Source organism: Stegostoma tigrinum, chromosome 8 (genome assembly GCF_030684315.1).
Source record: "Stegostoma tigrinum isolate sSteTig4 chromosome 8, sSteTig4.hap1, whole genome shotgun sequence".
NCBI lineage: Eukaryota > Metazoa > Chordata > Chondrichthyes > Orectolobiformes > Stegostomatidae > Stegostoma > Stegostoma tigrinum.
The window spans coordinates 10,874,524-10,897,479 of record NC_081361.1 but is presented as its reverse complement, the minus strand read 5'-3'; the positions used below and the strand labels follow the sequence as shown (position 1 = coordinate 10,897,479).

General features: G+C 45.5%; 1 protein-coding gene across 2 annotated transcripts in view; it reads right to left on the bottom strand.

The window, feature by feature from the left end:
* Positions 1-22,956, bottom strand: part of LOC125456541 (neurogenic locus notch homolog protein 2-like) — a 166,649-nt gene that overhangs the window by 85,826 nt on the left and 57,867 nt on the right. For both annotated transcript variants that reach the window (XM_059647728.1, XM_048539747.2), the window contains exons 3-4: positions 5,562-5,824; positions 2,644-2,982 (exon numbers count right to left, since the gene is read on the bottom strand). In XM_059647728.1, coding sequence (XP_059503711.1) covers positions 2,644-2,982; positions 5,562-5,824 — 602 coding nt within the window. The remainder of the gene's footprint in view (positions 1-2,643; positions 2,983-5,561; positions 5,825-22,956) is intronic.

Sequence of the window (22,956 nt, the reverse complement as noted above, 5' to 3'; positions counted from 1 at the left end):
GGAGAGTGGGCAAGACAACTATTCATTGATCTCTCTTCCATAACTGTGAGAGCAACACGTTACAATTTTATCTAAACAGAAACTCAGAATCTGGACAAGGTGGTCGGCAGTGACCAAAACAAAACGACTCATTAGGACATCCTAAGTTTTATAGCTGCAATTATCAGCGTGTTAAAGCAGGGCTTTTAGGCTCATGTACTTCTGACAGTCAATTAGTGACTCTGATCATAGTCAGTGATTCTAGGGCATGCCCTCAGTCAGCTATTCACTTAGGGATTGAGGGCAAGATTAAACCAGATGGTCGTGGTCACTAATAGCTCCAGTCTGTTGGCACTGTGTGCCCAGCCCTAATCATGTAAACAGAATTTTTAGTAGACAAAAGATGATTTTCTTCTCCTTTCTTCCTCATGATGTTTCCTAACCTCTTTACCATGATGCTGAATCAAACTGGAGTACAAGTGCTTGTGTGGAACAGGGTTTTGGTAATCTGTGCACATGCTGGGTGGTTACCAAATTGCATAGCCTTCAGACTTAAAGAGGAGAAGACTATTTAGCCCTGAAGCATGCTGCCCCACAAGATCATAGCTGATCGGATTGTAGGCTTAATTTCATTTTTTTACCTCCTCAACCCTTTGTTAATCAAAAATCTGCCTAACACAGCCTTGAATACATCCAATACCACAGCCTCAACTGCTCTCTGGGCAAGACAATTTCAGAGTAACAACATCTGGAGAAGAAATTTCTCCTCACCCCTGTCTTAAATGGGAAATCCCTTATTTTTAAACTCTGCCCTGTTTCTACATCCACCAGTGAAGAGAAACATCCCATCATCTAACTTTCAAGTCCCCTCACAATCTGGCATGTTTCACTAAGATCACCTCTCATTGTTCTAAACTTCAAGGACCTAATCCAGCCAACCTCTCCTCACAAAAAACCACTTCGTCCCAGCAATCAGCCAAGTGAGTCTTCTCTGAACTGCTTCCAATGCGAGCATATCCCTCAATTAAGGAAACTTGTACAAAGTACTCCTCGCACTTTTTCAGAAATGGTCTGTACTGTTGTACCAAGGGATATTGAGGGTTAAGTCACAGTTGACTCCCTGGACCTAAGCTATTCACAAACTTAGCGAGTGGAGTGGATGGGGATAAGGTGCTGTCAGCAGATGGCAATCATATAGAGGAAGCCTGGCTCAATAATTCCTCTCTAACGACACAGTGGTTTACAGCAATACCACATCATTGCCACATGGACTATATCTAACATAATACAAACCAGCAGTCACCGCTGGAAGCTTCCCAGTGTGAGTATGCAATTTATACAGAGAATTCTGCATTGGTGTTCAAAGAGAGCAAAAACTAAAACTCACTTTGGACAGAGGAATCATTCCTCATTTGAATTCCTTGTATTGGGTTTTCCTGTGACACATGTGGTACAATGGGCCTTATTTCTCCTAATAAAGAACTATGTGCAAGCATGTGCACTGCCTTAACCTCAGAAGAGTTGGTCTGATGTCCCCTTCTCTGCAGATATATAGGACCTTGCTCAACAATCCTCGCTGCAGCACAATTGAAACTTCGAAAATCTTGCAGCAGCAGATCCAGGTTAAATTGAGCTGTGTCCTCTCAAACACATTCTGACTCAACAACAGTAATATTGCTGATAATCACAGAACGAAACACTGATTACCTACACGAAGGTCCATACCAGCTCTCTACATTAGCAATTCAGCCAGTCCCACTAACTTTCTATTCACTGAGCTCTGCAAAGTCTTTCCGCTTCAAGTAATCATCCAATTCATTTTTAAAAGCCATGATTGAATCTCCCTTCAACACAATCACAGATGGATTTCAGATCCTAACGACTTGTTCCTGATAACAGTTCTCCAGCTGGCAGCAGTGGGTTCTAAGCAATGAGTAGGCAACAACTCAAATCGTTGCTGTATCATTTTTGCAGATTGAGAGCCGGATGCACTTTACTCACTCTCTGTCTGGCAATTCTTATGTTGATTTTCTTTTCCCCCTTTCCTACTCCTCTGCAAAATCTTAAACAAGGATGTGCCATCATCAATCACTACGTGACTGCCATCACTCTGGCGCTTGGCACCTCACCAGAATCTGAGCATTAGCACACTTTATTACTTAATTAAGTTTTAAGTACAGAAGATTGAGGGTTGATCTGATCCAGGAATGCTGGAAACCTTTCATGGATTTGATTCTGTAGATAGAGACGAATTATTTCCCCTGGTGAGGGAAATCAAGAAGCTATGGACACAACCTTAAAATCAAAGCCAAGTCCCTTGGGATGCAAGTGGGAAAACACGGATTCTAATATACGGCAGTGCAATCTCTGTGGATGTTGGGGCTATTGGAACTTCCAAGACACAAATAGATAGCGAAATACTCCAAAATACAGCACATGCTGGAAATCTGAAATAAAAGCAAAAGGTGCTTGAGAAACTCAGTAAGTCTGACAGCATCTGCAGGGAGAGAAAAAATAGAGTTAACATTCCCAGTGCACTATGTCTCATTTGGAATTTGCTCCGTTGGGATATGGAGAGATTTTGAGGTACAGGTACATTTGGGGTGCACCACCAACTTGACTAAAATGAATGCTGAGCATCTTTCTCCAGTTCCCAGCTCTTACCTGGCAGGCAGTTGCATTCGTAGGTTAGGTCATTGTTGATTGGTCGGCAAGTGCCCCCGTTCATGCATGGCGATGACGAGCAGGGGACATAAACACTCTCACAATTGTTCCCAGTGAATCCAGGTTTGCATAGGCAGCGGTATGATCCTGGTATGGTTAGGCATGTCCCACTGTTCTGGCACAGAACCTCAGTAGAGCATTCATCAATGTCAGTCTGGCAGTGAGATCCGGTGTAGCCTGGGAGGCAGCTACAGGTGTAATTGTCTCTTGAACTGCTGCATTTACCCCCATTAGCACATGGCTGAGAGGCACAGGAATCCACATGCTGGCAGTTTTTACCTGTTGAGAAGGCAAAGAAGATAGTGAGATTGAAGGTCTCTCCCTTGTCACCACATTTGTACAATTTTGCATCATTGAATATAGCCATGGCTCCAAGTCAGAAAGGTTTGGGTTCACGTCCTGCTCCAAATACTTTCGGCAATTATTTGGTACTGACAGTGCTGCACTGTCACAATTGTCATTTTTCAGATTAATCAAAGCTCAATCTGCACTCTCAGGTGGACAATAAAAATCTTATGGCACTTCAAACAAGTGTTGGGGTCTCTCTCCATGCCCTGAACATGATTCACCACTCAACCAAAAAAAAACCCCATGACCAAGCAAAGTTGCAAAAACACTGGACAGCACCAAACACACTTTTCCCAACCAGCCTGTCCCGTTCACCAGGTTAGGAGATCTCTTCACCTCAAAGCATCATGTAATCAATTGCTTGAAAAGGAGAAAAAGATCAAATACACAAAGCCAATCTGGATCATCAATCTGGAAAATTCCTCTCCTTTTCATTTAGTTCGACAATTCATTTAACTCTCAGTTGTTTGGAGACCTTGCTAAATAGGAATTAGCTGCAAAACAAGTCTACTTCTCAAGATACAAAAATAAAGTTGCTGGAAAAGCTCAGCAGCACCTGTGAAGTAAAAAAGATCAGAGTTCAAGTTTTGGGTGCAATGACCCTTTTCTTCACAGACCTGCTCAGCTTTTCCAGCAACTTCTGTTTTTGTTCCTGACTTACACCATCCACAGTTCTTTTGGTTTTTACTTCTCAAGATAATTTATCAACTTGGTAGTACCAACTGTATTTGAAAACTGCTACAGAAAGGCAAGCTATTCAGTTTATTAGCATTAAGTTTATTTAAACTCGGGCTTTTTTTTCAATCCACTTTCCAAGTTATACTTGGAAATGATGCTTCTGGAGTGTAGATGCTGATAACCTCCAAAACTACATCTCGTTGGTCATTCTTTTACAACTGAGATTATTTCCTGATAACTGTCAGCATGTGTCAATACAAATGCTTCCTAGCTGCTATGACTCATTGCAAAGTTCCTGCTACCCCTCCTGCTGAGATCAATTAACTGCCCAGATGAAAATTATGGTTTATTTAAGGGGTAGCAAATTGCATGTTTTATTATTTTGACATTTTATTTAATTTAGTCCATCCAGCCATATTGTGTCACATCTCTGGAGCAAGTGAGACTTCATTCTGGGCCTCTGTGCCCAGAGGTAATGACACTACCACTGCACCAGAACAGTCCCTTACACTCTTGCATGTTATTCACAAGGACTTCCAGAAGAAATGTGACGTGTCACACAGCACACTGACTTCACTTTAACATCAGCTAACAAAGGCAGATTATTGGCAGAGGCTGGGGTCAATGGGCAGAAATGTGACGAATGGTTTCTCTCAAAAATCAATGATGGGCCTCAGCTGTTCACCATATTTATTAATGTCTTAGATGAGGGAGCAGAAAGTTGGAGATCCAAATTCACTGGTGACAGAAAGATAAGTGGTAATGCAAACAATGCAGGTGAAAACATGAGAAAGGGATAGTCATAGATCAAATGATGGGCAAAACAATAGAAAATAGATTTCACTGTAGGTAAACGGGACGTCATTCACTTCAAAACAAAACTGAGCAGGGTACTTTCCAAATGGTGAAAAAGCAATAAACCCAGGGGCCCAAGTCAACAAAGCATTAAAATGTCACAAATAGGAATTTAGAGAGCTTGAAGTAGATGTCATTAGAAGTCATGCTTCAGCTCTATAAAACCCTAGTTTGTCCACATTCCTTTGGAAAGATACAGTGGCCTTGGAGAGAGGGAAAGCAGTGCAGATTTTCAAACATGAAACCTAGCTTGCACAGGTTGAATCGTGAAAAGAAATTGCACATACTGGGCTTGCATTCCCTAGAATTGAGAAGTTATGGAGTGATTTAATCAAAGTTTTCAAGGTGCTCAGGGGAACTGATAGTGTGGAGAAAAGCTATTTCTCCTAGCTGGGGAGTCCAACATGGGCATAGTCAAATATTAGACCCAGAGCTTTCAGATATTCAATCAGCAACCACTTCAACATGAAAATGGTGGAAGGGGTTTGGATGTCTCTTCCATAAAATGGCAACTGACATCGGTTGTAAACTAAAGAAATGATTGGAGATAGATAATCTCGTCTAACAGTCAATAATCTGCCCTTGTTAGCTGCTATGAAAGTGAAGTCAGTGTGCTATTTGACACTTCACATTTCTTCTGCAAGTCCCTGTAAATAACATGCAAGATTGCAAGGGGCTGTTCTGGTGCAGCGGTCGTGTCATTACCTCAGGCACAGAATGAAGTCCCACATGGTCCAGAGATGTGCCACAACATGTTTGGATGGACTGTTAACAGAAAGAATATGTGAAAAAAGATAGGTATTTGGGTTAAATTGCAGATAAATTGCATGATCTCTTAAATGGCTGAAGGTGTTCAAGGAGCTACAGGGATTACATGGGCTCCTTTTAACGTTTCTAGGTTTCATTTGGCAGGAAGTTTTTGAAATTGTGACATGGTAGATTCCAGCTGTCAACCTAGATCAGGTGGTCACTCTTACCTATCCATCCTTGCTGGCAATCACATTCATACTTCTCGAGGGTAATGAGACGGCACGTTCCTTTATTTTGGCAAGGATTGTTCAGACAGACATTGGTGACACTTGTCTCACACCGTTCACCCGTAGATCCCAAAACACAGTGACACAATCTTTGTAATTTCCCTTCTGTGACTGAAGTGCGGCATGTCCCTCCATTGAGGCAGGGTGAAATCTGGCAGGGGTCTGAATGCTGGCAGTATTCACCGACAAATCCTGACTGACACCTAGAGAGAGAAGAGAGGTGCAAAGCTCAAAATTGGTCACTTATGTCTTGTAGAGATGGCTGAAAGAACTGGTATACAAAACCCCCACTTGGATGTGCATCTAAACATTCAATATTTGGCAAATATCTCAAAATCAAACTAAAATCCAAAGGTAATTAAAAGTCAAGGCAGATAGCTAACCATGCACGCCCATACCCGAGAAGCTGCATATCAAACCTATAAAGTTCAGCACATCCCACCACTGCCATTCTCCCAGTGTCTGCATGGGTTTCGTCTGGGTGCTCCAGCTTCCTCCCACAGTCCAAACATGTGCAGGTCAGCTGGATTGGCCATGCTAAATTACCTGTTGTGTTCAGGGATTTGTAGATTGTTTGGGGGGGGGGGGAAATGGGTCTGGGTGAGATGCTCCGAGGGTCGGTGTGGGCTTGTCCAGCCAAGGGCCTGTTTCTACACTGTAGGGATTCTATGAAATTGCCTCAGAGGAACATAGGGAAGATGTTTGAAAAGATTGACAGGCAGAGAAAGAACTTCATATAGCCATCCAGATGCCTTTTAAATGTTGTAATCATACCAGCCTCCAGCACTTCCTCTGGCATCTTGTTCCGTACATGCACCACCCTCTGCTTGAAAAAGTTGCCCCTTAGGTTCCTATTAAACCTCTCCCCTTTCACCTTAAACCTATGCCCTCCAGTTTTGGACTCCCCTACCATGGGCAAAAGATCTTGTCTATTTATCCTATCCATGCCCCTCATGATTTTATAAACTTCCGTAAGGCCACCAGTCAGCTTCCCATACTCCAGGGGAAATAGCTCCAGCCTGTTTAGCCTGTCCTAATTGCTCAAACCCTCCAACCCTGGCAGCGTCTTTGTAAATCTTTTCTGAACCCTTTCAAGTTTCACAATGTCCTTCCTATAAGAGGGAGATCAGAATTGCAGACAACATTCCAAAACTGGTGTAACCAATGTTCTGTACAGCTGCAACATGACCTCCCAATTCATAAACTCGATGCACTGGCCAACAAAGGCAGTCCAAACACATTATTCGTTATCCTGTCTACCTGCAACTCTACTGTCAAGCATTCAGTTCAGATCTCTTGCCTTGATCAAAGAAATGCTACATCTCTTAGTAGGCAGGTTAGAGATCCAAACAGAGTAGATTGGGCAGACAAAATATACTTTTCTTGGGTCAGAGGAAGGTTAAACCTACCATTGTCTCATGCCATGGCAGGAGTAGCCAATGCTTGAAAGTAATACATTAATCAGTACTGTTTTGAAAATTAACATTTTTAAAAGTATTCAGTTGACCTGTCTATCAGAGCACATTGCACAGGGAAACTAATGAAAGCAAGTAGTCTTTTTTGGCTTTAATCCTTTTCTCAGGGAATGTTTTTCTGCCATACACACTCACTGTTTCTTGTACCACATCACAAATACATGAAGCGAACATTAAAGTGACTTGGTATCCATCACTGCAATCAGTGAGGTACACCTTTATTTCATGTGGCACTGTTTTGGCAATTCGCCAGTTTGGGTATTTGATGACCAATATGTGAGGAAACAACCAAACAATGCGACAGATGTGACATTACACCACTGAAGTCACAAAGATCTTATTGTTTGAACTCCATCCCGCAGGCTGACCACAAGAAGTGTGGAGAAGGAGTAGGAAAGGGATGGACTAAGAGAAGAGAAAGATATGGGGTCATTGTTTAGGCATACCACAAGAAGCTGCTTTCATTGGGTGAGGGAATAAATAGGGCATCTATCACAAAGCTACAAAACATGGATATCTGACTGAGCATGAATTGCCTAGGAGAGCTGCTACCATTCATGAAAACAGAAACCAGCAGACATAGCAACACAAAAAAAAGGAACAGCATTTGAAAATCAAATTAAGTTGAATCAAAATGTTGGTTTGCAGAGAAGTGGATATTGGTTCAATATTTCAAGAGCCTTCAGAATCCATTTGAAGATCAAAGCACTACATCGGCCAGGAAAGAAGGTTTTGCATGAAAATTGTATTCTTATCAAATAATTTCACCACACCCTTATAAAGCCAATTAGGCCTTTGCTTAAAAGATATAAGTGATTCAGACTCTATTACGGAAAAGATAAAATAGGAATGCGACTGAACATCACAAAATGAGTTTGACCAATAACGTGACAAAGGGACTCTGAAAATCAAAGAGATACTTACAGCCTGGATGGCTAGTGAAACAGCAAATAAATAAGAAAGTGCTAGACAGTGGAACGGATGACTCAATCTGGTTCTCTCTCTGCTGGGTAGCTTCTGGGCACAAAGTTCTGGCAAATGTCATGGTAACATGACTCATACTACTACCATTTCCGTCAATAGGCTTAGAATTTTCAAAACTAATACAGGAGGGGCTTCACCAGCAGAAGAAAGGAGGAAGTGCAAGTGAAGTGTTTCACAGGCAATAGGGAATCTTGTAAAATGCACAATCTTCACGCATCTATTGCATAGAATGTTTAGAGCTCTTAACTGGCAAAGCAAGAGTTAACACTAAACATGAGCAACATTTTCAGTGATTGAATTATACACTTATCAAGTATCACTGCACTACACAAAGTCGTATTCTTTGGGCTTGCATTCCTACACTCTGGGAAATGCTCACAACCCTGTTTCCTTCCTGCCCACGTCTGCCAGTTACCTGCTGTCATCACATTCCTTCAGGTTACACAGAACATCTGTTGAGAAACCTCTACCCGCACCAGCCCAGCTCATGTTCCTGCCCCAATCTCAGGCCATGAATTAAAACGAGCTGACATACACCTTAAACAGGTGTCAAATACAAAAGATTACTTGGCAATCCAGTAATTGAATAGTTCCAACACAGAGGAGGCTATTCGATCAACTGTGGGCATGTGCAAGAGCAACCCAGGCAATTTCACTTGCTTGCCTTTTCCCCTGTAATCTTTCTGTATCTTCCTGCAATACCCTTTATCTAGGAACCTTGCCCTTTACAGTGGATGATCTCCTTTAATCTCACTGTACTGAGTCTACAGCTCACTATTGTTGTTTACCACACCCTATATATTTAAAAACATGTGCTGTAACTTGGCAATATCATATTTCCTCTTACTTTGACTTGGCAAGGTGACAAGCAGAGAGTATTCCATCTCACACAGCCGTGGAGATGGTGAGAACTGCAGATGCTGGAGAATCCGAGATAACAAAAGTGTGGACCTGGATGAACACAGCAGGCCAAGCAGCAAATTAGGAGCACAGACAAGTTTAGGGGGGTCTCGTGGTGATTTGCTTACTGCAGATTTCCTGGTGTCTGATCTACTTGTGAATTCACACAATTTATAGGGTGGCATGGTGGCTCAGTGGCTAGGACTGCTGCCTCATAGTTCCAGGGGCCTGGGTTCAATTCCATCCTGAGGCGACTGTCTGTGTGGAGCTTGCATGTTCTCCCTTAGTCTGCGTGGGTTTCCTCCAGATGTTCCAGTATCCTCCCACCGTCCAAGGATGTGCGGGTCAGGTGGATTGGCTGTGGGGGATGCAGGGTTACAGGCACAGGATAGGGACTGAGTCTGGGTGGGATGCTCTTCAGAGAGAGTCAGTGTGGACTCAGAGCGAATGGCCTGCTTCCACATTGTGAAGATTCTGTAGGTCACTTGCAATTTGCTTTCTGGTTAATGGCAACCCTCTGGATGCTGCTAGTGGGGAATTCAATGATGCTGTTGCCACTGAACATCAAGGAGAATGTGCCAGGAATCTGAAGCCCTCCCTTCTGCAGCATCTCTTCCATCACACATTCATCTGTTCTATCCTTATACTCACATGGGGCACCAGGCAGAATGCCAATTACTGCCTTGGAGGTCCTGCTTACAAGTTTATTTCTTAGCATCCTAAAATCTGCCTGCAGGACCTCATCCCTCATTTTGTCCATGTTGCTGACACCACCAAGTAGTATGACCACAGTCTGTTTAGCCTCACTGGTCAAAATGTTCTGCAGTCGCTCAATGATATCCTTGACATGAGCACAAATGAAGCAACATATCCTCTTAGATACATGTCTGCAGCCACTACAACACAATCTTCCCCCTACTCCAACAAAATAAGAGCTCAACCCCAAAACTCAGTGTTAGTTTATTCACTTAGCCAGGCAAATCTGCTGAACTCAATGTTTATCTCTCCACTTAAAAACATTCAAGTAAACATTCAACTCCGCTAATTCTCAAAGAACTTGCAGCTCTTCAAAGTTGACCATAAGTGGCCCATGATCAACACAAGTTGGTCATGCCCTTTGGGAAAAAAAAGATGGGAGGACAGAAAATAATTACATGCACAATGGTTGGAGCAGCACAGTTTGTGTGGTAAGTTTGAAAAATATGTGTAAATTATATTTATGCTTGTGATATTTAATGTAAAAAACGATTTACAAGTATAGTACAAATCATGAGTACTGAGCACAGTTTGTTCATTGTATCTAAATGAAGGTGGTCACGATACCAGAAATAAATATGCTCAAGAGCCTTCTTCAGTACGCAAAGAAAATCTTTCCTTTACTCGACCCTGTTCCCATGAACAGCAAACAGCAAAGAGCTTCCTGAACAGGTGCATGTCTGGCCGTATTGTACATCCACATAGTTGTTCAAAGTTTTTCCAACTTCCTGAACTGCAAGGGGACTGGGTGAAGCACTGACTAAGAACACTGGCTTGTCACCTCAAAAACCCAGTACTGATTTTCAAACCAGAATCCTGCAGGTGAAAATCTCCTCTCTCCAATTGCTTCTCTAACCCTGCACAAGACGAGCTTAGGCAGTTTCAAATCAGCCATGAGTTGGCTCATGTGTGTACTACAAATACCTTTGAATTCAGTATAAATGATAACCACCCAAAAGGGCCAGAGAAATAGAAGATGTGAAAAAAAATCCCAAGCGTTGTAACTGCAGAAGTGTTTCACACATAGGGATTAAGATACATTGTTGGGTCAAAGTAAGATATAACATGTAATATTCATAATTCAGTTGTTCTGGAACTTATCCAATGGGGAGAAGATAAATTGGGACAGTATCCTTTTTCCTAAAAGGAATGTATAGTTTTTCTGTGTGCTTCAAACTTCCCCAAGTAAAAAGGACAGATGTTGGAACCAAAGTGTAACAAAGAATGAAACAGGAAAGTAAATTCAGGGCATTACAGAAAAACCAATGGAAGTCCACACAATAGTCTGGAACTTCTACTTGATATTTTCATGCATAACACAGAATTCACTAGATTCGCTTAAATAGCTGGGCTTTTTGTACAGTTTCAGTAACCTAGCAAATACCACAAGGTCTTTTTTTCTGTTGCACCATATTTGAGATTAACAGTTTAAATCAGTCAGGCACTGGACTGCAGCCAGAAGAATCAGACGATATACTAGTCACCAACCTTTTTAGGGCACTCACGGCCACCTCTCGCAATGTTGGTTTCAATGTGACACAAATCATTTCAAATAAACACAAATATTGTCGCTTCACCAATGATCTTCTTCCTACCCCAATAACTGCATCTCCTCAAACATGTAAACATCGGTAACTGTGCAAGTCAATTAATAATCTAACTGTGTAGACCCTCAAATTCCTAAATAAATGGATAGGATGAACAGTCCATCCCCAGGGTAGGAGAGTCCAAAAGTAGGGGGATAGGTTTAAGGTGAGAGGGGAGAGATTTAAAATGGGCCCTAAGGGGCAACCTTTTCACGTCGAGGGTAGTGCATGTACGGAATGAGCTGCCTGAGGAAGTGGAGGTGGCTGGTACAATGATAACATTTAAAAAGGTGTCTGAATGAGTATATGAACAGGAGAGGATTTAGTTGTATATATGGGCCCAATGCTGGCAAAAGGGACTAGATTAATTTAAGATATCAGGTTGGCATGGATGAGCTGGACTGAAGCGTCTGCTTCCATGCTGTACATATTGACTCTACATATAAGCAAGTTGGTCCTGGTTCAAGTTTCACCTGCTCCAGACGGTGTACAATAACATTTCCGAGCAGGTTGATTTGAAAATATTGAAAAGGAGGAGAGGGGGAGTTGGGGAAGTTTGGGCAGGTTTACACACTTCATGCCCAGGCAATTTAACAACTTAGAAACTCTGATTTCACTTCTTATCACATGAAAGTGAATGGAACAAAGAGAATCTCTTTTTTGGAGCTAAACAGTTCATGGTATAACATTGGCCAGCTCCAATTTCATCTCGAAATCGACACCTCTGCCAATTCAAAGTCAATTGCCCATAAGCAAAAAATCAAGAAAGAAATAACAAAGTTAAATCAAAAATCTGATCCTCAAACACAACAGAACTACGCTCACTGTACCTGGTATACACAGGTGGCTGGTGAAACACCTGCACAGGTAACTCCTTGCATCAGGGCACAGCATGTTGAAACGTTCCAATGTTGAGATGCCCTGACCAAGACATTTGTCAAATTTGTCTCCAGCACAGTTTTTGCTTATAAAGATTTAGACATAGGTGGAGAAAGGCAAGAAAGAAACAGCCAGATGTGTATTATCGTTGCTTATTTACTCGCCAGGTTGTCAGAGGGAATCAAGAGTACAACTGGCCAAGAATGATTTAATTCAACAATTGTTCCTTCAGACAGCAAACTTTATGTTAGAATTTCCTTTCACATAGCTCTTTCACATTGTACAGCATAGTTTGACAGTCACTCAAGTACTTTCAAAGTCTTGGATTACTTCGACTCTGTGGACCTACCCTAAGCAATTTAATTCTATTTGGGCTTACATTTGTTTGAATAATTTGTGTGAACTGAAGTCCCATTGGTCCTGAATATTTGGAAACTGTTGTTCTTAGCACTGCAGCCACTTTGGTGGATAAATCAGAATACCAAGTTTAGTCATCAGCCAAGACTCATGCAAACTAAATGGAAGACAGATTTTAACTTGACCTGCGGCAGAACAAATCAATAGTTCCTAAGGATATCATGAATGAATTTCTGACCTGGGTGTACCTTGGCAATGGCCTGCTGCAAGATAGGCTGGAAGAGGATTATAGAGATGCAAGGACCAGGGAATGTACCTAATGATGAGTTGGTTTATTCTAACTGTGGAAAATCAGACAACATTTCACCGTGATTAGTGTTCATGAATCCACTTATAACATTGGATTTTGTTTAACTTAACCCCTGACACTGATACATCAGATTTTGTGATCAAATATGATTGGAAGCTTTTCACCCATCCTTACAGATATCTCAGAGACTGACTGTAATTTCAATGCCAAATGGGAGTAATTTATAACTTAAACCAATTTGCCAGAGGGGATGTCAGAAACATGGTCAATGCAAAATCGAAAGCTCAGCACGTTCCCCACTTTTCGAGATAATAAACCTTTGCAGCGTTTCAGGTGCTAACAAAATAAACGAGACTTAAAGTTGAGCACGGTTCGCGCACAAACACGAAGTACATGTCACACACACACACACCCTGTGGTTTCTTGGGCTGAAGACTACATTAAAATAGTGAAGAGGAACTTCAGCAGCAAATGGGATAAAATTATCTTCCCAAAGTGGAAAAATCCCAAAGGTAAGGGTAGAAAACAGTTCTGTTTTGTTAAACTTTCCCATAGGATAGTGGATTTATAAGAACACAAAAACTCGCTCGGTATTTTTAGCAATCTCGACCACACGGAGACGTGGTTCCATGTCTTTCATTCCTCTGCGTGAAATAAACAGAAACTCCCTCGGGCACCGAGAGGAACGGCTAAAAGCATTTCAGCACCAGGCCCTTGGCCAAGGCGTAGCCACATAGTAAATAAGATTATCACTGCATCAATTCCTCGGAGATATGTAGGACTGCAAGCACCAGCCACCCCTGTCATAATGTTCAGTCCCCATGACGACGGTGTGCAGCCTGTACGCCCATGCTCAATGCCCTGGCTATGGCAGCACTCCAGAACAAAGACTCACTGAACTGTTTCTAACAAGGCACTGCAGGGCCACACTGCAGATTAGCATTGAAGCGGAAGGGGCCAGCGATACTTTCAGAGCTGCCAGTCACATGATCTTCACACCACACACCTCGCCCTACAGCAGCACACAGCTAAGATTTAATTTTTTTTGTTTTTTAAAGAAAACACAATAACTTCAACTCAGCCCAACTTTGCTCCCCTGCAACTTGTCGTTTCGCGCTCAAGGACGGTCACAGGAGAGGTCCCACAAGTTGCCTTTCTTTCATGTGAAAGTCGGCTGTGGTTTGCCTGGGAAGGTTAGGCGTTCTGCAAAGCCCAAAATAAAACATCAATTCTGCAAATTCTTTGCACCATAGCCCACATGAAGTACAAAAATGGAGGAAAAAACAGGAAAAAGAGGGAGAGAAAGAATGAGTGATTGAATTTGGAAAGTGAAACTGCTCAAAGTGTCCAATTGGTCACCTTGGTCACCCCACTTGGTGATCATTTGGTCACCTTTGGTCGCTCCACTCGGGTAATCTATTAGGTACATTCACCTTCTTTATGTGCTCTCAGCTCCTTTACTAAAAGGAGCCTAGAGACATGCATCTTTCAGTTAGAACTCTATGCAATGCTGACAAGTGAGTTTGTGTTTCAGGGCCATTACCACTCTTCATTAATAATATGTCAGCCACTCCTTCGAAATGCAGAGCCCAGACTGCATTCTATCAGTATTGCAGCAGAGTATTTCAGAAATTGGGATCGGATTTCTGTGGGCACCCTCAGCCCTCTAAGGAGTCAGAAGGCGTGTGGGCTCTGATGCTTTGCCGTAGCTTTTCAATGAAATCTATAAGGCATTTAACAAAATATTTTTCATCTAACAGATGTGTCCTGTCCAAAGATGTGCAGGCTAGGTGGATTGGCCATGGGAAATGCAGGGTTACAGGAAAAGGGTAGGTGCTTGGATCTGTGTGGGATGCTCTTCAGAGAGTTGCTGTGGACTCAAAGGGCTGAATGGCCTACTTCCACAATATAAGGATCCTATGATTCAGTATTGCCAGCCAACTATTGCAAAAATGAGATTCGAGAGTGACAGCATTGGGAGTTACCAAATTCCTCTGGCCCAATTTGCAACAGAACAGTGCAGTCTTGGAATATTCTTGTCTGTAAAACCATAAATCTGAGATGAGCCAGGTTCTTTCTGCTGCAGAGGGATAGTTTTAATCAATTCTCCAAAAAAAAAGGGAACTCCCTGCCACCTTTCACCAATTTTATGATAGGCCAGCGAGTTTTGAGAAGATTTGGAGCTCAGGTTGAGGTTCTGGATGTGAGTTTGCTCGCAGAGCTGGAAGGTTAGTTTTCAGACGTTTCGTCACTTTTTTTTAAAATTTGAAAAAATATACTTTATTCATAGAATGTACAAAAAAAACAAACATTTATACACCTACCCAGTCATGCAAGCCGCTCTGGGTTACCCAGGGGGTACGTACACCAACTAAAGGCAAAAACAAAACAAAGAAGAACAAAAAAACAAAGCAAAGTAAATACCCTGGCAGTCGTCTCCCCGCACAGTCTCCATTGGCCCCTTGACCAGTTGGTGAAGGCGCCAGCTGGGTCCAGTTACCAGATAGGGCCCTTTTTTCTATTCTAGACGAGGGGTTTCATACCGTGGTCTTTCCCCACCGCGCTTTGGCGGCGGCTGCCCCAAGCTTTAGCGCGTCCCTCAGCACGTAGTCCTGGACCTTGGAGTGCGCCAGTCTGCAACACTCGGTAGGGGTCAGTTCTTTCAGCTGGCAGACCAGCACGTTGCGGGCAGACCAAAGAGCGTCTTTCACTGCATTGATGGTCCTCCAGGTGCAGTTGACGTTGGTCTCAGTGTGCGTCCCGGGAAACAGCCCGTAGAGCACGGAGTCCCGTGTCACGGAGCTGCTTGGGACGAACCTCAACAAATACCACTGCATCCCCCTCCAGACCTCCTGCGCATAGGCACACTCCAGAAGGAAGTGATCGACAGTCTCATCCCCCCGCCGCAGCCACCTCGAGGGCAGCGTGCGGTGGCACAGAGATTCCGGGCATGCATAAAGGATCTCACGGGCAGAGCCCCCCTCACCGCCAGCCAAGCAATGTCCTTGTGCTTGTTTGAAAGTTCTGGCACTGAGGCATTCTGCCAAACAACTTTGGCAGTCTGCGTGAGGAACCACACGACAGGATCCACCCTCTCCTTTTCCCGAAGGGTCTCAAGGATACTACGTGCTGACCACTGCCTGATGGCCTTGTGGTCAAAGGTGTTTCCCTTCAAAAATTTCTCCATGAAGTACAGGTGGTACGGTATGGTCCAAGTACTTGAAGTGTTCTGCGGCAATGGGGCCAGGCCCATCCTTCGCAACACCGGGGACAGGTAGAACCTCTAAGTATTGAGGCTTGTTGTTTGCGTACTGAGGATCTACGCACAGCTTGATCCAGCCGCACACAAAGGCAGCCGTCCAGGCAAGGGTGGCGTTTGGTACGCCCTTTCCCCCATTTTCCATGTCTTTGTACATAGTGTCCCTGTGGACCCAGTCCATCCTCGACCCCCAAATGCGGTGGAAGATGACCCAGGTGACCGCAGCAGCGCAGGTCCAGGGAATAGGCCAGGCCTGTACCTCATACAACAGTACCAAAAGTCCCTTGCACCTGACAACCAGGTTCTTACCTGCGATGGCGGGGGACCGGAGCGTCCACCTGCCCAGCTTCTGCTTCAGTTTGGTGATACACTCCTCCCAAGTCTTACTGCACGCCCCAGCTCCACCGAACCAAACACCCAGCACCTTCAGGTAGGCTGTCCTGACGGTGAAGGGGATGAAGGAGCAGTCATCCCAGTTCCCGAAGAACATGGCCTCGTTCTTACCCCTATTGACTTTGGCACCCGAGGCCAGTTCAAACTGGCCACAGATGTCCAACAGCCTACTCACCGACTGACGATCGGTGCAGAAGACGGCGACGTCATCCATCTACAGGGAGGTCCTGGGATAGTCACGCCCTTCAGGCTCACGTCCTTCCTGATAGATGCGGCGAAGGGCTCCACAGAGCACACGAACAAGGCAGGAAAGAGCGGGCAGCCCTGCCAGACTCCAGATTCCCACCTGTTGATCAAGAATGCGCTAACGATGTTTGTATAGAGCAGCCGGATCCAATTGCGGATGCCCTCCCCGAACCCCAATTTGGAGAGGACGTCCCTCATGTAAGCATGAGAGACCCTGTCGAAGGCCTTCTCCTGGTCCAGGCTGACAAGGCAGGTGTCCACCCGCCTGTCCTGCACGTAGGCGAGCGTATCCCTGATGAGCGCGAGGCTCTCAGCGATCTTCCTGCCCGGCACAGCACAGGTTTGGTCAGGCTGAATCACCGACTCCAGGACAGATCTGACCCGGTGTGCTATGACTTTGGCCAGGATTTTGTAGTCCACGTTCAATAGTGAAATGGGACGCCGATTCTTCATTTCTTCCCTCTCCCCCTTCCTCTTGTAAATGAGGGTGATGATGCCATTCCTCATGGACTTGCACATTTCCCCTGCCCGAAGCGCACTATCGTACACCTCCAGCAGGTCCTGGCCGACCAGGTCCCACAGAGCAAAATACAGCTCAACCGGTAAGCCGTCGCTCCCAGGAGTCTTATTCCTCTCCAAGGACTTGAGGGCTCTGGTCAGCTCATCCAGGGATAATCGGCCGGTCCAGCCACTCCCTCGTGCTGTTGTCTAAGACCTCTGTGATAGACGACAGGAATGACTCAGAGGCCGTGCTGTCTGTGGGCTTCGCGTCGTCCAGTCCGGCATAGAAGGATCTGCTGATCCTCAAAATGTCGGGCCAAGACGACGTCACCGAGCCATTGTCCTCCTTCAGCCAGCTAAGCACAGAGCTCTCTTTGTGCACCTTCTGAAAGGAGAAATGCAAGCACGTCTCGTCCTGTTCCACGGAGTGGACACTGGACCGGAAGATTATCCCGGAGGCTTCTGCGGCGAAGAGCGAGGCTTGCTGGCCCCTCACCTCGGCGGTCCTCCTTGCCATCGACCCCCATCAACTGCAGAAGGAGCAGGTTCTGCACCCTTTTCTGGAGTCGCGACAGCTTTCCCCGCACCTCTCTCTCACCTTCCGAACACCCTTGAGGACAAAGAACCTCTTGATGTTCTCCTTCACCGTCTCCCACCAGTCGCCTGGAGACTCAAAGAGGGGTTTCATGGTTCTTCAACCGCCATACTCCCTCTTAAGCTCCTCGACATTCTCTGGGGTCAACAGAGTCATGTTGAGCTTCCACGTCCCCTTGCCGGCCTGCTGGTCGTCCTGTAAGTGACAGTCGGCCAGCAGGAGGCAGTGGTCAGAGAAGAACACTGGCTCGACGCCGGTGGACCTGACCGAGAACGCCCGTGACACAAAACAGGAAGTCTATCCTTGAGCGGATAGACTCGTCTGGCTGTGACCAGGTGTATCACCGCTGCGCTCCATCTGCAGGGGTGAAGACGTCAAGCAGCTTCGCGTCCTTCACTGTGCCCATCAGGAATCTGGACGTGACATCCAGTTGACGCCCCCCCACCCGCTGTCCCCACGCTGGATCTTCCATCTGCATCGATGATGCAGTTGAAGTCTCCGCCTAGGATGACCGGCCTGGACGTAGCCAGCAGGGGTGGAAGCCGCTGCAGGACGGCCAACTGCTCACTCCGTACCGCTGGTGCGTACATGTTGATCAGCCTCAGGGGAGCGTTCCTGTAGGTGACATCAGCCACTAACAGGCGCCCCACCACCTCCTGAACTTGAGAGATGGTGAAGTTGCGCCCCCACAGCAGAATAGCCAGGCCTGAGGAGCAACAGTCATTACCCCCCCGACCAGATCGAAGGCCCACAGGTCCAGGTGCCCGACCATTTCCCGTACCTGCTGAGGTGCGGTATCCCACACTCCCGCAGAAACAAGAGGTCTGCCTCGACAGTGATCAGGTAGGCCAACGTGGACACACATCTTACGGTGGACTTGACGCTGCACACATTAATGCTCGCAACTCATACCCCCACTTTGGGCAGTGACCGCAGTACCCTCCCCACGTCCAAGTTCCAGCCCCTCCATCTGTCCCTTCATGCCCATTGCCCGGGCTAACTGCTGGACCCTCTCCAGGCTCAGGAAACCATCCATGCTGCATCCCCCCAATCAGGGGTACGGAGGCAGGAGAGTCCGGCTCTGGGTCAGGCTGGGGACACGCTGTTTCCTGCTTCCCGCCTGAAGGTTCCGGGGGGGGGGGGGGGGGGGGGGGGGGGGGGGGCCTCCAGGGTCCCAGTGGCGCGTGGCTGGGTGTCGGAGGGAGCATCAGGGCGCCTCCCGTCACCTGGAATCGGGGGGCTGCTTTCCTTCTCCCTTGAGATCTTTAGCTTCTGCTTTGGGCGGGCCTCCTCCAAATCTCCCTCATCGGAGGAGCTCTTATAGCCCCCATGTAGCTGCCTCTTCGCGCCTGATGGTTACAGTGCCGGGGCCCACCGGCGCGCCTTCCTCCTCACTTTTCAGACCGTCGTCCACTCCCCTAGGTCACCTGTCGCCTCCTCCATCGACTCCGGGTTGTGGGGGACGGGGACTGGAGCCTGCAGGGGCGCTTTGCTGGCCTTGGGTCCGTCCTGCGGGGCTGGGCCCTCCTGCACATTGTGGGGGGGGGGGGGGGGGGGGGTCCTTGCAGGGGCCTGGTGCCTTCCTCTCCTCTGGTGGGGCTTGCCTCGCATTGCCCCTGCCGGCTACCTGGGCGTAGGTGGTCCCCCGCTGCAGGCATGCCCTATGGAGGTGGCCCACTTCCCTGCAAAGGTTGCAGCGTTTTTCTTTTGGGCAATCCTTTGCAAGGTGTCACTCCTCCCTGCAGATGGTGGCTTTGCAGTCGGCCGCCACGTGATGTGACCTACCACAGGCATGGCAGACTTCAGGTTGCCCTGCGTGGGTCAGGTAGCCCTTGCTCCTGCCGATCGCGAAGCTGGACAGTGGGTGTACCATGTTCCCATCCGCGTCCGTCCTCAGCGTCACCCTGACCTGCACCTTACTGGACCAGATCCCGAAGGGGTCCATGATGTTGGTTAGGTCCCCTTCCACCTTCACGTATCTTCCAAGGAAGGTCAGGACATCAACTGCTCGCACATGCGGATTGTACGTGTACAGTCACCATACGGCTCCTCTGCACTGGCATCACGAACAGCAGGACAGCGGTCAGTACAGAGAGGGGGCCCTCACCTCCTTTCTCCTTGAAAACCTCCAGGAAGCGCTCGCAAAGCTTGGCACTCCTGAAGGTTGTCATAAAAACCTCCTCCGGGGAAATCCTGCAGGCAGTAAATGTCCGCAGTGAACCCACAACAGTCCAACAGGACCCTCTTCACGAAGAAGGTGCGGTCCACAGGAGCACCTTCATCCACCTTCTTCACGGAAACGCGGATGGTGTTCTGGAATCCCTGACCCAGGGCCTGAGCACTCGCCGCAGCCATCGTTGCAGGTTGGCTGCTCCCCTGAACCAGCGTTAGGCCAAAGCCAACATTAAGATCCACCGGTTGCAAGGGTGCACAGCCAACCCGATGTCTTCCTTCCACCTCCAACACAGCGCTCTCCTCCTCTCGGTCCACAAAAGAGTGGGTCTTTATTTTGTTCCGGATATAAACTGGTTCACTGAGCTGGAAGATTTGTTCCCAGATAATCTGTCACCATTCTAGGTAACATCAACATCTGGTGAAGCACTGGTGTTATGTCCCACTTTCTATTTATCTGTTTAGGTTTCCTTGGGTTGGTGATGTCATTTCCTCTTCTTTTTCTCAGAGGGTGGTAGATTGGGCTCCAAATCAATGATCTGGAATCAAGCGCAAAAAGAAAATTCTGAGTTTTGACCAACTTTTTTTTGTTCAAGTTTTTATTCTTTCATGAGAATGTGGGCGTCACTGTCTCGGCCTGAACTTGTTACCCATCTTCAAATGTCCTTGAAAATGTGGTAGTGAGCCATGTTCTTTAACCGCTACACTCCATGCACATATATTCAGTGTTCTCTGTAACAGTGAATAGTTCAAAATGGGTTTACAGAACATTACGCAGGTGGTAGTGTGCCCACAATTGCCCTGCCTTAGTTCTTCTCCTGGTAGAAGTCACAAGGTTGGAATGTGCTGAAGAAGGAACTTGATGGTTAACTGCACTGCATCTTTTAAATATGCATACCGCTGCTACTGAGAGTTGATAGTAAAAGGAGTGAATCGAGTGTCCATTAAAACACTCTAACCTGAATGGTGACAAGTGTCTAAAGTGTTGCTTGAACTTCGTTCATCAGGCAAGTACGTAGTATTCGACAAACTCCAGACTTGTGCTTATTAGATGTTGAATTTGCTTTAGGGACTCAGGAGGTGTGTTAATCATCATAGAATTCCCAGATTCTTGACATGTAACAACAGTTTCTGGGCAAAGATAAATGCAAGGACTTCGATCATGGGGGATTCAGTGATTGTATGAGCGTGCAGTCTCAATGGGAGGCGATGAGATTGACTTTTGTTGGAGAGGTAGCTGGCACTTGTGTGGCGCAAATGTCACTTAGCACTCAAGTTCAAACTGATTGCTGCATTTAGACATGGACTGCTTCAGTATTTGAGGAGGCTTGAATGGTGCTGCATGTTGTGCAATTATTAGCTCTTCATTTATCAGTAAACAAGGCTTACATAAAGTCTCCACAGTTCTCTTTTCCCTTCTTGAATAATTGCTTTCCCAGCTGCATGTTGCCCTGCTCCCCAGTCTTACAAGTGCAGCTGGATCTGTTAGGAATACAGCACTTCTGCATTCCCTGAATCACTGTCCAAAAACAAAAAAGGCTCACAGCTCTGTATTACCTTTTGCAAATTCAGAAGATCCTAAAAACACTTTTCAGCCATTTAATCAGTTACATAGTGTTGGAAACGGAGCAGTGATTGGGATTAATAAAATATGACCTTTTTTCCCCTCACTGCTTGCTGGCGCAGTTATTCTGCACACATCCCATGTCAGTCAGTCATCTTATGCACACATCCCATGTCATCTTATATGTGGTTTTAAGGTGCCACATTAAACAGTCAGCAATGCATGCAGTTACCAAGCAAACCCACAGAATTTGCATATTTAGAAGTCACTTGGGTACTTGTCACGCGATTCAAGTTATCAACTGTTAACTGAATTTATTATGACATAGCTTATAGATTGGCAAAGACAGCAGAAGGTGCAAAGTAAAAGCTGAAGTAAAGGACAAGATGAAGCCAAGATGCAGGGGCATAATTACAAAGGATGGATAAATAAATGCTACAACTGGGTTTAGTGGAGTCATTTCCTTGTTCCTCTCTCCTCCACTGGTCACAATAAACTTAAATATTAAAAAGGGAGTTAATAGAGACTGTACATAGCTCAGTTTCAGAAACAAGTCAGCGCAGGTTCCTCAAGCAACAAGCATAGAACTGGCTTATTGCAAACAAAAAAAAACTTAACTCGTGTAAAAATTATAACAAAGGTTTAAACTGTGCAAAGAAACACAACCATCCATCTTGAAAAATCGCACACATATACACATGTTTGGCAAAAAAAATTAAACTCTGTGCAGAATGTTAGCTCAAAAATCTTAGCCCAGGAATTAAATTCAGGATAAAAAAAATTTCACAGATTAGCTACAGACCAACATTTGGGCAAAGTCACTCTGCATGCAAGCTGTTGGCATTTACATGTCTTCTTGGCTGGTTGATATCAATTTTCTGGAGACAGTGGTGGAAATTTCAAATTTTCCCTCTACGAGTTCTCCAACTATTATGTTGAAGTTTCTCACTCCAATTTTGAAAGGAGTTTTACAGCAAAGAGAGAGGGTTTAAAATTTGTTACTCCAGGCAAGTTTGCTCTTTGATTGTCTGTGATCAAATCAAAGGTTTCATTCCACCCACAAACTGGGTCATGTGACCTCTCTCAATTTTGGAAACTTGCTGTCTCTGTTGGAGTACGTGCAATATTACAAAGCAAAAGATAATGGCTACAACAGCAAAAAAAAACCTCAAGATATGTGTCCAGTCAATCATGTTATAAATTAATATTTCAGGTAACACTTTACAATATAAAGATTACAGCAACTGGGGAGCAATGATGAAACATGTATAGGCCACAAACAGCAAAGGCATTTATGAGTGACAGAGAAAAAAAATCCTAAAATTGATACAACTTGCATTCAGACAGCATCTTTAACA